This window comes from Zootoca vivipara, chromosome 2 (genome assembly GCF_965207765.1).
Source record: "Zootoca vivipara chromosome 2, rZooViv2.hap1.1, whole genome shotgun sequence".
NCBI classification, from domain to species: domain Eukaryota; kingdom Metazoa; phylum Chordata; class Lepidosauria; order Squamata; family Lacertidae; genus Zootoca; species Zootoca vivipara.
The window spans coordinates 104,335,691-104,349,778 of record NC_142584.1 but is presented as its reverse complement, the minus strand read 5'-3'; the positions used below and the strand labels follow the sequence as shown (position 1 = coordinate 104,349,778).

The 14,088-nt window shown below is 45.9% G+C and overlaps 1 protein-coding gene across 2 annotated transcripts; it reads left to right on the top strand.

Moving 5' to 3' along the window:
* The first annotated feature begins 100 nt into the window (after nt 1-100).
* LOC118080907 (E3 ubiquitin-protein ligase TRIM58-like) lies at nt 101-13,830 on the top strand. 2 transcript variants are annotated; one of them, XM_035106927.3, is made up of 6 exons: nt 123-571; nt 2,449-2,544; nt 4,593-4,823; nt 7,744-7,766; nt 9,669-9,775; nt 11,964-13,830. In XM_035106927.3, exons 1-6 carry the CDS (start codon nt 191-193, stop codon nt 12,557-12,559), a joined length of 1,434 nt encoding a protein of 477 aa, XP_034962818.2. In that variant the 5' UTR covers nt 123-190; the 3' UTR covers nt 12,560-13,830. The 2 variants fall into 2 exon arrangements, with proteins under 2 accessions (XP_060127218.2, XP_034962818.2); XM_060271235.2 differs by lacking the exon at nt 2,449-2,544 and having other exon boundaries at nt 101-571.
* Nucleotides 13,831-14,088: the final 258 nt, after the last annotated feature.

Sequence of the window (14,088 nt, the reverse complement as noted above, 5' to 3'; positions counted from 1 at the left end):
ACTTTGCACAATGGAACTTGGCACGCTCCCCTAGCAATGCCTTTCTGCCACACAGCGCTACCTTGCCCTGGCACAGAGCCCAGCAATGGGCAGCTGCGAGAAGAACCAGCAGCTGTGCTTTCGGTTCTGAAGGGATTCCTCAAGCGAGGGAAACGAAACCTGAGCAGCCTGCGCTTCCTGGAGGGCAGAGATGGCTGACGCTCCTGCTTCGAAACCGGCCTTCAAGCCCAAACCCCGGAGGCCTGTCTGTGCCCTATGCCAAGGGCCCTACAAAACTGCCGTGGTCGTCGCAGGACAGAAATTGTGCCGGTTCTGTTTTTCTCGCGTGAAGAGGGAGGCCGCAGCCAGCGGGACTTCCCCAAAGGATGACCGGGAGGAGAAAGGGGAGCAGGAGCAGGAGAGAGGAACTGAGGAAGAGGGGGAATTTCAGAGTCTATGTGAGGAGCACCGAGAAGACCTGACATGGTTCTGCACAAAGGAAAAGGCTCTCTTATGTGAGACCTGCAAGGCCTCCGAGGCTCATGCCTCTCATTCCGTGGTGCCTGTTGAAGATGCTGCCCAGGAATACCAGGTGGGTTTTTCCCCCTTCCTTCCTACAGTCCCATTGCGTTCCCTTCCTAGCCTGCCCTTCCGTAGTTGTAAATATCTGAGGCAGCAAACGCAGGGTTAAAACCGAATGGAATGTCCCAACTAAAATGAGAAAACCCCTCAGACATTCATAGAAGTTAGGGAATCAAGCTGCATTTTCCCTTTCTGCATTTTTCCTCTGGAGACAGTGTTCCGCGAGCAGGGTGCCACCACAGGAAAGGCCCCGTCTCTGGTTGAACACCTGCCTAATAGTGCCTTGTCCGCTGGCAGCTGGGCGGAAAGCCTCTGAAACAGACCTTGAGGGGAAGGGGTGTAGCTCCGTAGCAGAGCATCTGCTTGGTTCCAGGTTCAATTCAGGGCGTCTCCAAGTAGGGCTGGCAAGACAGCCCTGTGTGAAAGCCTGGAGAGCTGCTGCCAGTTGGTGTAGGCAGTGCTGACCAATGGTCTGACTCATTGAATAGTGAGTGAGGTTATTAAATTGAGTTATGGAGAATGTCAGCAGCTCAGGTCACCCTTAAGGTATTTTTCACTGTTATAAGGTGCTTTTGGGGGGAAAGGGCGGTATGTTTAAATTCTTCCCTGGCCTCCACATTTAAATTCTTCCCAGGTCTCCTTGCTGGCCCTAGTAGGACCAACTTGGCCAGTTAGCCCTGGTGATCATTTGATGTCTACTGACTGGGTTTCTTTTTCCCAAAATGACCCCTGAATTTTTGAATTTTATTGATATCGATGCTGCATTTTATGTTGCATTTTATGCTGTTTTAAAGTCACATTTTAATCAATGTTTTATATTTGCTGTTAGCTGCCCTGAGCCCAGTTTCTAAAATGGGAAGCGCAGGGTATAAATAAAGAAATAAATAGGAATTTTAAGTATATGTCAGGGATCAGCAAACTTTTTCAGCAGGGAGCCAGTCCACTGTCCCTCAGACCTTGGGGGGGGGGACTATATTTTTTAAAAAAATATGAACGAATTCCTATGCCCCACAAATAACCCAGAGATGCATTTTAAACAAAAGGACACATTCTACTCATGTAAAAACACCAGGCAGGCCCCACAAATAACCCAGAGATGCATTGAAATAAAAGGACACATTCTACTCATGTAAAAACATGCTGATTTCTGGACCGTCCGCGGGCCGGATTTAGAAGGCAATTGGGCCGCATCCGGCCCCCGGGCCTTAGTTTGGGGGGCCCTGGTATATGTAAAGCCATGATAAACGTTAAAAGAATAAGGAATGAATATAGAAATGGAAAATACAATGAACATAGAAATGGAAAAACTTAATAAAATTTATTGCAAAAATAAAATAAAATAAATGTTGTGGTGGAAAAATAACAGTGGAATCACACACACACACACACACACACACACACACACACACACACACATGTCAGCCCCATTGAGTTCAGTGGGACTGACTCTCAGGGACTGACATTTGGGTTTGTCGCCTAAGTAACACAAAGTAGCAGTCGCTCAGTTTGATGGGTGGAAATCTGCGAGTCACTTGGCCCATGCCAAACCAATGGGCTGAGTATTTTGGTACCAACTGAGGTTGCATACACCAAACATTTAAGGTGCCTGGGTTCTCCCAAAGAACCCTGGTGTGTTCAGGGTGCTGGGAATTGTAGCTCTATGGGGCAAAATAGAAGTTCCCATGGTTTTTGTGTAGGGGGTGTGTGTGTGCTTTAAATGTATGGTGTATACGCAGCCTTTGCTGAGCTACGATTTAAGCTGCCAGGGTTCTCTGGAAGCGGCGAACTGGGCTGAAAGTACGTACTGAATAGAATTGGCCTGGGGGAAACCAAGCTGGAATAAACAAACCTGATTTGCTCGTAATTCTCTTCCCGTTTTCCTGCCAGGGGAAGCTGCAACATGCCGTATCTTTGCTCACTCGACAACTGCAAGCGTCTGTGGAGCAGAAATACAAGGAAGGGAAGAAAACAGCTGTGTGGAAGGCAGGTGCCAAGTTTGCAAACCTCCAAAGATTTCCTCCTGCCGTAGGGCGCAGGTGGCACTGCCGGAAATTCTCCTCCTCCTTAGTCTCAGTATTAATCTTTGCAGAACTCGCAGAGCAGGAGGAGGAGGAGGGTGGGAACAACACAAAAATTAGTCGGCTCTGTCCTTGGTTCTGGTGCAACATACTTTTGGGCTCCCTGCCAGCCTCAATGAACATCAGCCACCACGGGGTACAGACACACACCGGTTCCCTGAGGGCTTTTCTGAAAATAGCCCCTTTGGAGGCAGCAGGCAGGGATGGCCCTGCTGTTAAAGCAGTGCCAGATTACCAAGTAGGCAGAGCAGACATCGGCCTAGGGGTCCCACAACAGTGGATCAAAATGATAAAGGTAAAGGTAAAGGGACCCCTGACCATGAGGTCCAGTCGTGACCGACTCTGGGGTTGCGCGCTCATCTCGCATTATTGGCCGAGGGAGCCGGCGTATAGCTTCCAGGTCATGTGGCCAGCATGACAAAGCCGCTTCTGGCAAACCAGAGCAGCACACGGAAACGCCGTTTACCTTCCCGCTGTAGCGGTTCCTATTTATCTACTTGCATTTTGACGTGCTTTCGAACTGCTAGGTTGGCAGGAGCTGGGACCAAGCAACAGGAGCTCACCCCGTCACAGGGATTCGAACCGCCGACCTTCTGATCAGCAAGCCCTAAGCTCAGTGGTTTAACCACAGCGCCACCTGGGTCCCCACAACAGTGGATCAAAATTATATTGCGTAATAAAATGGGTAAAAAAAGAAGAAGAAATGTTAGCAGGTAATTTGTGAGATTTCGACCGCCTAGGGACCTCCACCAGGTTTAATTCGGCACTGCATTAGAGACAGAATGAGACAATTGCTTCAGTGTTGGCAGCCCTGTCCATAGGTGAAAAAAAGGTAAATAACCCCTGGATGGTTAAGTGCAGTCAAAGGCGACTCTGGGGTTGCGGCGCTCAACTCGCTTTTCAGGCCGAGGGAGCTGACGTTTGTCCACAGACAGCTTTCCAGGTCATGTGGTCAGCAGGACTAACCCGCTTCTGGTGCAATGAGACACCGTGACGGAAGCCAGAGCACACGGAAACGCTGTTTACCTTCCCGCCACAGCGGTACCTATTTATCTACTCGCACTGGTGTGCTTTCGAACTGCTAGGTTGGCAGAAGCTGGGACAGAGCAATGGGAGCTCACTCCATTGCGGGGATTCGAACCACCGGCCTTCCAATTGGCAATCCCAGGAGGCTCAGTGGTTTAGACTACGGCGCCACCCGCATCCCTGTCCATTGAAGGGCTGATAGGGCTGACTAGTTGATGCAGAAGAACCCACACAGCCCAGGCAGTTCCCCTTTGCAACTGGCCATCATAATCCTATCAGGGGCTATTAGCCACAATGGCTATGTGCTCTACCTCCAGGATACCAGTTGCTGGAAACCTTAGGAGGCACTTGTGCTCAGATCCTGCATATAGGTTTCCCTCAGGCATCTGGTTGCGCACTGTGAGAGCAGAATGCTGGCGTAGGTGGGCTGTTGGCCTGATCCAGCAGGCTCTTCTTATGCATATAATATTTATGATTTTCAGTTTTATACATTTCAATAACTTTACAATCATTCTACCATTTCAAAACTTGACTCTTTTTGTGGTTCCTTAAATTTATTCTTAATATCTTCTGCATATCCAAGTTAACTTAATTTGCTCATTTATTCATCTACTTTAAATATATACTCTTATAAAACTGCACGTTATTACAATGATCCTGCCAATGTTCTTATCTGTTTACAGCTTGTTTGTCAATATTCCATAAACTATTTCCATTCTTTTATAAAAAAAAGTTTGTTTTCTTGATTTTATTTTAATTTTTCCGGTACGTTTTGCCATTTCTGCATATTCCGTAAATGTTTGTATCCATTCTTCTTTTGCTGGGACTTCTTCTTTTTCTTAACTCTTCTGACGGTCTTAACCCTGGAGCCAAGAGCTGGAAGCGCTGCTGAATCTCTCCATCTCCATCTTTCTTTTTCTGATGAAGGACAAGGTGCACAGTCAGAAGGAGCGGGTGGAGAGCGAGTTTGCAAAGCTGTACAACTTCCTAGTTGAGGAAGAGGAGGAACTCTTGCAGAGGCTGAAGGCAGAGGAGAGGCAGACCCTGAAGAGGCTGGATAGAAATTTAACCCGACTCTCAAAGCAAAACTCCTCGCTGAAACAGCTGGTTAAGGAGATCAAGTCAAAGAGCCAGAAGGCGCCTGCTGAACTTTTGAAGGTGAGATTAGGCATAGAACCAGATTTGTAGAGTTGGGAGGGACTGCGAGGGTCATCAAGCCCAACCCCCTGCATTGCAGGAATCTTTTGCCCAACGTGGGGCTCGAACCCATGACCCTGAGATTGAGAGTCTCATGATCTACCAATTGAGCTATGGAGGGTATCTGGGAGGCAGCCCCACTGAAACCAATAGGGTTTGTGAGTAAATGTTGGGTTTCCTGCTTGTGCGAGTTCAACTTACTTTTAATTGCTGCACACTGAAGAAGTGTGCGCATGCACCCAAAAGCTCATACCAATGACAAACTTAGTTGGTCTCTAAGGTGCTACTGGAAGGATTTTAAAAAAATTTGTTTCCTCTTTTTTCAGTTTGAAATGTATGTAATAACACACGCACGCGCACACACACACACACACACACATTACTGGCCTCGGTCCAGTATACCTGAAGGCGCGTCTCCACCCCCATTGTTCTGCCCGGACACTGAGGTCCAGTACTGAGGGCCTTCTGGCAGTTCCCTCACTGTGAGAAGCCAAGTTGCAGGGAACTAGGCAGAGGGCCTTCTCGGTGGTGGCGCCCGCCCTGTGGAACGCCCTCCCATCAGATGTCAAAGAGAAAAACAGCTACCAGATTTTTAGAAGACATCTGAAGGCAGCCCTGTTTAGGGAGGTTTTTAATGTTTAATAGATTATTTTATTTCATTTTTCTGTTGGAAGCTGCCCAGAGTGGCTGGGGAAACCCAGCCAGCTGGGCGGGGTATTATTATTATTATTATTATTATTAATATATTATTATTATTTCAAGTTTATACATTTCACTAGTTTTGTACATTTCACTAATTTTACATTCATTTTGACATTTCAAAACTTGACTTCCTTCCCCTTAAATTTGTTTTTAATATCTTCTGCATATCCCAATTAACTTAATTTGCCCATTTATTAATCTTCTTTAAAAGTATACTCTTATAAAACTGCAGGTTGCTACAGTAATCCTGCCAATGTTTTTATCTGTTTGTAATTCATCTGTAAATATTCAACAAACCACTTCCATTCTTTTATGAAAACTTTGTTATCTTGATTTCTTATTCTTCCGGTAAGAAATTCGCAGTTTCTGCATACGTATTCCATAGGTTTTCGTATCAATTCTTCCTTTTGCTGGGACTTCTGCTTCTTTCCATTTTGGGGCCAGTAACATTCTTGCTGCTGCAGTAGCATACATGAATAAGTTTTGATACATTTTAGGTAGTTCTGTCCCTATAATTCCTCCACAAAAAGCTTCTGGTTTTTATTTTTACAAAGGTTATTTTAAATTTAATTGCTGCCTCTTATGGGGAAGGACCACACAACTCAGTGGCAGGGCACTTGTATAGTAGTAGTAGTAGTAGTAGTAGTAGTAGTAGTAGTAGTAATATATTATGTATTCCCCACCCATCTGACTGGGTTGCCTCAGCCACTCTGGGCAGCTTCCAGCAGAATATAAAAACACAACTAAACATCAAGCATTGAAAACTTCGCAGTAGAGGCTGTTTGAAGACTCAGCTGTTTATCCACACTTCCCTTTGCAGCGCTGCTTTCTCCTTGGAAATCCGATCTTTAGCGCTGAATCGGAACAAACAGCAATCGGGTTTTCAACAGATTGCCATTTGTTCCTATTTAGCACTAAAGAGCTAAATAGAAAGACCCCCTTCTGCTTAAAGTGGCATGGCAACTGCAAAATCGCTTGGATCTGTGCCTAGAAAGAGTGAGATAAGCACAAAACCACTCAAATCCTGCGACAAACCAAAGTGTGAACGAGCCCCGAGTCCTGGATTCAAACTATGCAGTGCCAGATTTATGTATATGCAAAACAAGCTATAGTTTAGGGCCCCACTCTCTTGGGGGCCCAAAAAAATTTAAAGGAAGAAAAAAACCTGGATGTACATTTACAAAATATAAGATAAAAAACAAATAAAATAAAACCTACATACAGCAACAGTGTTTTGTGCTGTGTAGGCTCCTATGATGTAAGTAATGTGCCCTGCCTGCTCGCCTGCACCCTAAAATATCATTGGTTTCCTCATTTCTATATATAGGGTGCCTACATTATGCTATTTATAATTATTACTAGTTTGCATCATATATTTACACCTATTATTTCATGATATAGCAAGTTTCTAGAGACTAGATTATGTGTCTTTGTAAATTGTCTTTCTAAAAGAACTTTTGTTATTGTCAAATGCCAATGTGTTTGCATTGTTAAGTTTGTTATGAATAAAAAAATCATTTTAAGTTAGAGCTTAATAATTATTTCACTATTAATAAACTTCTTAATTGTATTTCATTATTAATATACTTTTTTCTTAATTGTATTTCAGTTCAACAATTACTTTGATTAAATACATATTTTGCTATGTGCAAATGGCTTTAGATACCTGTTAGGCCCATAAGTTACCATATAGCATATATCCAACACAAAAAACAGCGACCATTTGTTGTTGACAGAGGACAGCTGGACATATAAAAGGCCCCATTACCTTCAGTAGCTTAGGGCCTCATCAAACCTAAATCCGGTCCTAACCCAACACATAATCTGGAGAGTGGAGATGTATAGTACATCTTTATTTCTGTGTTAGGCATGATCATTTCTCTTGCTTAGTTTTAAGCTGTTAAATTAGATTGGCTTGTTTGTATACGCAAACTTGAAAAGCGCAACAAGCCTTTGGGCTTGTTGAAATCATCTTTAGCCAGGCCCAGGGAGGTGACCGTGAAAATAAAGTTCATAGGCTATTTCAAAACTAGCAAGGCTATTTCAAAACATTGCATGCAGCTGATTTAAGAAAATAGATGAAGTACCGGTATACTTTTAAAGGCATTCAACCATTTATTTTTTTTACAAAAAGAAAATAATAACCACTAATTTCTCTTTTCATTTTCCGGTTGCCCAGGATGTGGAAAATGTGTTAGCAAGGTAAGCGTGTCAGTTTGCTTTCCACTTAGAAGGTTTGAAACATCCGGAAGAAATGTCACAAACTAATCAGGCCACAAAGTATGGCTTCTAGTTGTAGAATTTGAGCCCTTTCCTCTAACTGATTCATTTTAAAGCATTTCTTTTTACTCCGCTCTTTAGCCGAAAAGGCTTCGAGAATGGCTTGCAATCATTCATATTCGGACAGTTCTCCGCCCTCAAGCTTATAATTTAAAAGACATGACACACAAGGAAAAGGGGATGGGGAGGGAAGAGGGGGCTGGAAATTGCGAAAGCTTAGGCACCAGTTCTTAAAGTTACTTTTCTTATCATAAGCATACATTTCTTATCATAAGCAGTTCTGGCAGCTTGATGGCATCGTAGCCTACAAGGTGACATTTGAGGGAGCCAAAGGCAGCTGGTCACTGAGCAGAGGCAATGCTTCTCCTCATCCTGGAGAGTAGTGACTAGTGGGGTGCCACAGGGTTCTGTCTTGGGCCCAGTCTTATTCAACATCTTTATCAATGACTTGGATGATGGGCTTGAGGGCATCCTGAGCAAGTTTGCAGACGACACCAAATTGGGAGCGGTGGCTAATACCCCAGAGGACAGGATCACACTTCAAAATGACCTTAACAGGTTAAACAACTGGGCCAAAGCAAACAAGATGAATTTTAACAAGGAGAAATGTAAGGTACTATACTTGGGCAAAAAAAATGAATGGCACAAATACAGGATGGGAGACACCTGGCTTAAGAGCAGTACATGTGAAAAGGATCTAGGAGTCTTGGTAGACCACAAACTTGACATGAGTCAGCAGTGTGATGCAGCAGCTAAAAAAGCCAATGCAATTCTGGGCTGCATCAATAGGAGTATAGCATCTAGATCTAGGGAAGTAATAGTACCACTGTATTCTGCTCTGGTCAGACCTCACCTGCAGTACTGTGTCCAGTTCTGGGCACCACAGTTCAAGAAGGATACTGACAAGCTGGAATGTGTGCAGAAGAGGGTAACCAAAATGGTCAATGGCCTGGAAACGATGCCTTATGAGGAACGGCTTAGGGAGCTGGGTATGTTTAGCCTGGAGAAGAGAAGATTAAGGGGTGATATGATAGCCATGTTCAAATATATGAAAGGATGTCATATAGAGGAGGGTGAAAGGTTGTTTTCTGCTGCTCCAGAGAAGCGGACACAGAGCAATGGATTCAAGCTACAAGAAGGAAGATTCCACCTCAACATTAGGAAGAACTTCCTGACAGTAAGAGCTGTTCGGCAGTGGAATTTGCTGCCAAGGAGTGTGGTGGAGTCTCCTTCTTTGGAGGTCTTTCAGCAGAGGCTTGACAACCATCTGTCAAGAATGCTTTGATGGTGTTTCCAGTCGTAGTCCACGATGTCTGGAGCCCACAGCAGAGGCGGTTTTAGGGTAGCATGGCCAGTATGGCCAGACTGGGTGTGGGCGTCGCAACAGTGGTGTCAATAGTGAAGGGGGGGGCGAAGTTTAGCGTCATGCAGGGCGCCACTGAAATGGGAATGTCCGAAGTCCACCGCTGTCCACAAGTTCCTCCTAATTACAGTGGTAGCTCGGTTACAAAATCTTCGGGTTACAAACGCTTCAGGTTACAAACTCCGCTAACCCAGAAATAGTACCTCGATTTAAGAACTTTGCTTCAGGATGAGAACAGAAATCGTGCTCTGGCGGCGTGGCGGCAGCAGGAGGCCCCATTAGCTAAAGTGGTGCTTCAGGTTAAGAACAGTTTCAGGTTAAGAACGGACCTCCGGAACGAATAAAGTTCCTAACCAGAGGTACCACTGTACTTTAGAACACTCTCTGCTCCCCCCTCCCCGTTAGCCTCCCATTAGTCGGGAAATGCATATATAAATGAAATGGATTATGCCTTTGTGTAGGACGGAAAACGTGACGCTGTTCGAACCGGAAGTCGTTCCTACGGAACTGAAGAACGTTTACAACATTCCTTGCCTTGACATGATTCAGATCTTAACCAAATTCAAAGGTACGCGCACACTGGGGCTTTGGTTTTCACTCAGCATACATTCCCATTTGCTTTAGTGAAAGGATAGGGGGAATGAATGGGCCTCCAGAAGGACTACAACTTCCATCATACCTGATGATTGGCCTTCTTGGCTGGAGCTGTTTTGACCCAATGGCATTCATAGGGGGGAAGGGGGACACAGGTTGCCCAGCCGTAGTGTAGACAAAACTGAACTAGATGGGCTAAATAAGATTCCCCCCCCCAAAAAAAAACCTGGTGCCACCCAGACGCTTTGAACTACAATTCCCATCAGCCATACCCAGCATGGGATAAATGGTATGGCGCAGTATGTTAGCCAGTGCAGTGTAGTGTCCAGAGTGTCAGACTAAGTCCTGGGAGACCAGGGTTCAAATCCTTGCTGGGGCCTGAAGCTCAATGGGTGGCCTTGGCCCAGTCACCAGCTCTCCACCTAAAACCTACGCACAGGGTTTCTGCGAGGATAAAATGGCGAGGGCAGGGAGAACCACAAACACCACCTTGACCTCCTTGGAGAAAATGTTGGGATATATACAGGTGAAACTCGGAAAATTAGAATATCGTCGAAAAGTGCATTGATTTCAGTAATGCAACTTGAAAGGTGAAACCTATATATGAGATAGATGCATGGCATGCAAAGCAAGATATGTCAAGCCTTTATTTCTTGTAATCATAATTGGGTGTCAGGGGACCTCCGTACAGGGAACCTCCGCCTCTCCTGTTGACCAGCACTGCGCCCAGTGAGAGCAGCAGCAGCGGGTCAGGTGGGGGGAATGAGGAAGTTAGCGAGTTGGAGGAACCAGGGCTTGGCTATGCTAGAGAGCCATTGCAAGGCCCTGACCAACAGGTGGAGGGGAACAGGCAGCCCCTTCTGGCGCCCAATTTAAGGCAAACGTAAGGTCGAGAGGAGGCGTTTCGGGGTGCCCAAACTCTTATGCTGGGCACGTAACAGGAAACGTCCACTCCCGGATTCTGCGAGTGACTGAGAGGTCATGTTTTCTGCTATCTCTGCACTGTGAATACTATGCACAATAAAACTCTTAAAGACAGAGCGGACTTTACTCAAGAGTAGCCACAACAGCACCATTAAGGGTAAAGGGACCCCTGACCATTAGGTCCATTCGTGACAGACTCTGGGGTTGCGCGCTCATCTCGCATTATTGGCCGAGGGAGCCGGCGTACAGCTTCCAGGTCATGTGGCCAGCATGACAAAGCCGCTTCTGGCAAACCAGAGCAGCACATGGAAACGCCGTTTACCTTCACGCTGTAGCGGTTCCTATTTATCTACTTGCATTTTGACGCGCTTTCGAACTGCTAGGTTGGCAGGAGCTGGGACCGAGCAACGGGAGCTCACCCCGTCACAGGGATTCAAACCACCGACCTTCTGATCAGCAAGCTGTAGGCCCTGTGGTTTAACCACAGCACCACCTGGGTATGGGACCATTACAGTGGGTCAATTATAAATGGAATGTAATTGTTGAAATGTAATAGCAATGTTTATTTTTGTATTATTGTAACTATTTGTTTTATTACTGTGGAATTTCCAAAAGAAAGCATTTGTAAAAATTAAAAGAAAAAGAAAAAAATAGTAAGTTGCATCACTGAAATAAATGCACTTTTCGACGATATTCTAATTTCCCGAGTTTCACCTGTACATGTGTGTGTGTGTGATGATGAAATAAATATATAGAGGAAGCCTAAACAGATGGAGGGCACCAGGTTTGGGGCTGGACTAGAGGATCGCCTAGGACCTGAAGGAGTGTCTCCACCTCCATCGTCCTGCCCGGACACTGAGGTCCAGTGCCAAGGGCCTTCTGGCAGTTCCCTCACTGCGAGAAGCCAAGTTGCAGGGAACCAGGCAAAGGGCCTTCTCGGTAGTGGCACCCGCCCTGTGGAACGCCCTCCCACCAGGTGTCAAAAAGAAAAACAACTACCAGACTTTTAGAGGACATCTGAAGGCAGCCCTGCTTAGGGAAGCTTTTAATCTTTAAGAAATTACTGTATTTTAATACTTCTGTTGGAAGCCGCCCAGAGTGGCACCAGATGGGCGGGGTATAAATAATAAATTATTATTATTATAGGATCATTTCCAGCAGTTCTGTTACGGGTTTTGTGCCTGTCCCCTGTCCCAATTCCCCCTTTTCCTATATCTCTCTCTCTGACCATCCTCTAGTGGACGTGTCTCTGGATCCAACCACAGCGCATCCAAGTCTTCTGGTCTCCACAGACAGGAAAAGTGTGGAATACAGAGGATCCTGGCAGCTGCGGCCTCCAGACGACAATAACAACACAGAGAGATTTGACACTTATGTCCTTGTCCTGGGCTCCGAGGCGTTCACCTCCGGGAGGCACTACTGGGAGGTGGAGGTGGGAGAAAGCCCAGAATGGGACCTGGGGGTTTGTAGGGAATCGGTGAGCAGGAAGGGTCAGCAAACCATTTTCTCCCCCATAAGTGGGTACTGGAGGCTGTGGCTCCGGAAGGGAGACCAATACAAGGCTTTGATTTCCTGCCCTACGCTGCTCCCCGTGAACACAAGGCCAAAGCGGGTGGGAGTTTTCCTGGACTATTCCGAAGGGGAGGTTTCCTTTTACGACGTGACCGAGAGAACCCACATCTACACGTACATCGGGACCTTCTGTGGCCCCCTGCGGCCCTTCTTTAGCCCCAGCCGCCAACAGAAAGGGGCAAACGGGGCCCACCCCTTGCTTATCTGCCCAGGCCCAAAAGCAAGAATGAGCAAAAAAACGGCTACCTCTGCACTAAACTAGAGCTTCTCCCAACCCGTGTCATTCGTGTTGATTCAAACAGTAAAAGGCAGCCATTGTCCTGCTTGCCAGCTGCCTCCCACATCCCCTCCCATCTTCAACTCTATCCTGACTGACAGTAGGCTGCCCCACTGTTGCATGGTCTTGCAGGGGCCCCCCCTAATTATCGTCCCTCGCTTTTGATAGGGGAAACGGCCACTCTAGACTCCGAACTCAGTGTGTTTCCAAAGCCAAAACAGCCCCCATCTGTTTCCGCTTTCCATTCAAGTGGCAAGAGAACTTCCTAACAGTAAGAGCTGTTCCGACAGTGGAATTTGCTGCCAAGAAGTGTGGTGGAGTCTCCTTCTTTGGAGGTCTTTAAGCAGAGGCTTGACAGCCATTTGTCAAGAATGCTTTGATGGTGTTTCCTGCTTGGCAGGGGGTTTGCACTGGATGGCCCTTGTGGTCTCTTCCAGCTCTATGATTCTATGAGAAGCCTTTTTCTCCCCTCTCTCCTCCAGACAACTTGCACTCTTAGGAGGAAAATCCGTAGCAAATTTGTCTTGAAAATCCATTTATGACGACCCTACAACTCCTAAATATAATCATCCCCCACTTTGAGGTTTCAGTGTGACAGTGGCGGAGGAAGCCGCTGCATCACCCAGGGCAGCAAATCGCCGTGCACTGCGGGTTGAGGGCGTCGCTCGTAGGGCGCATGCATCACTACGTAATAACGCATGCGTCGCTACGTAACGAAGCTGCGCATGCGCACCACGTAGAGGGCGAGCCTCCAGGCAAAAAGCCCGCTCAGCGGACCGCCCCTACGCCCCTGCAGTGAGATAAGAATGAACAGCTTCCCTATAGACCTGTAGGGCCCTGCCCTGGTTCTCTTCACCTGGCTTGGGGCGGGGCCTGACAGGCTCCATAAACATAAAGGATTGAGACTGCTGCTGCTGCTGGGCAGAGAGGGCTCAGTTTTTGTTTTCTAAATTGCTTTTATTTTTCATCTATATCGTTTTAAATTGTGATTGATATTAATGCTGTATTCTTAGTTTTAGATTTTATGATTCATGTGGAAATTGTTTTCCACTTGGTTGTGTACTTTTTGATGTGTTATTCATTGCTTGAGACTTTTGTTATGTTGGTAATTATGTAAATCTTGTCATGTTGTAAGCCACCTTGAGCATTGTTTTAACTATGGAAAGGCGGCATATAAATAAAATGATGATGATGATGATGATGATCAGTGGGTATAGGGCAGTATATACATTTAATAAATAAATAATAATAATAAAGACTTGATCCTACCTTATTCTCTGTATAATAATAATAATGAAACCCTTATCATGAATCTTCTTGGTAAAATTTTCAGTGTTGGAAGGGCCATCTAGCTCAACCCCCTGCAATGCAGGAATCTTTTGCCCAACGTGGGGCTTGAACCCACGACCCTGAGATTAAAAGTCTCATGCATCTTCATTCCAATTTACTTAATAAGGGCAAGCAATGGATCATTAGTTAAGTGTCTGGTATTTCCTGGCACAGACGACCAGCAC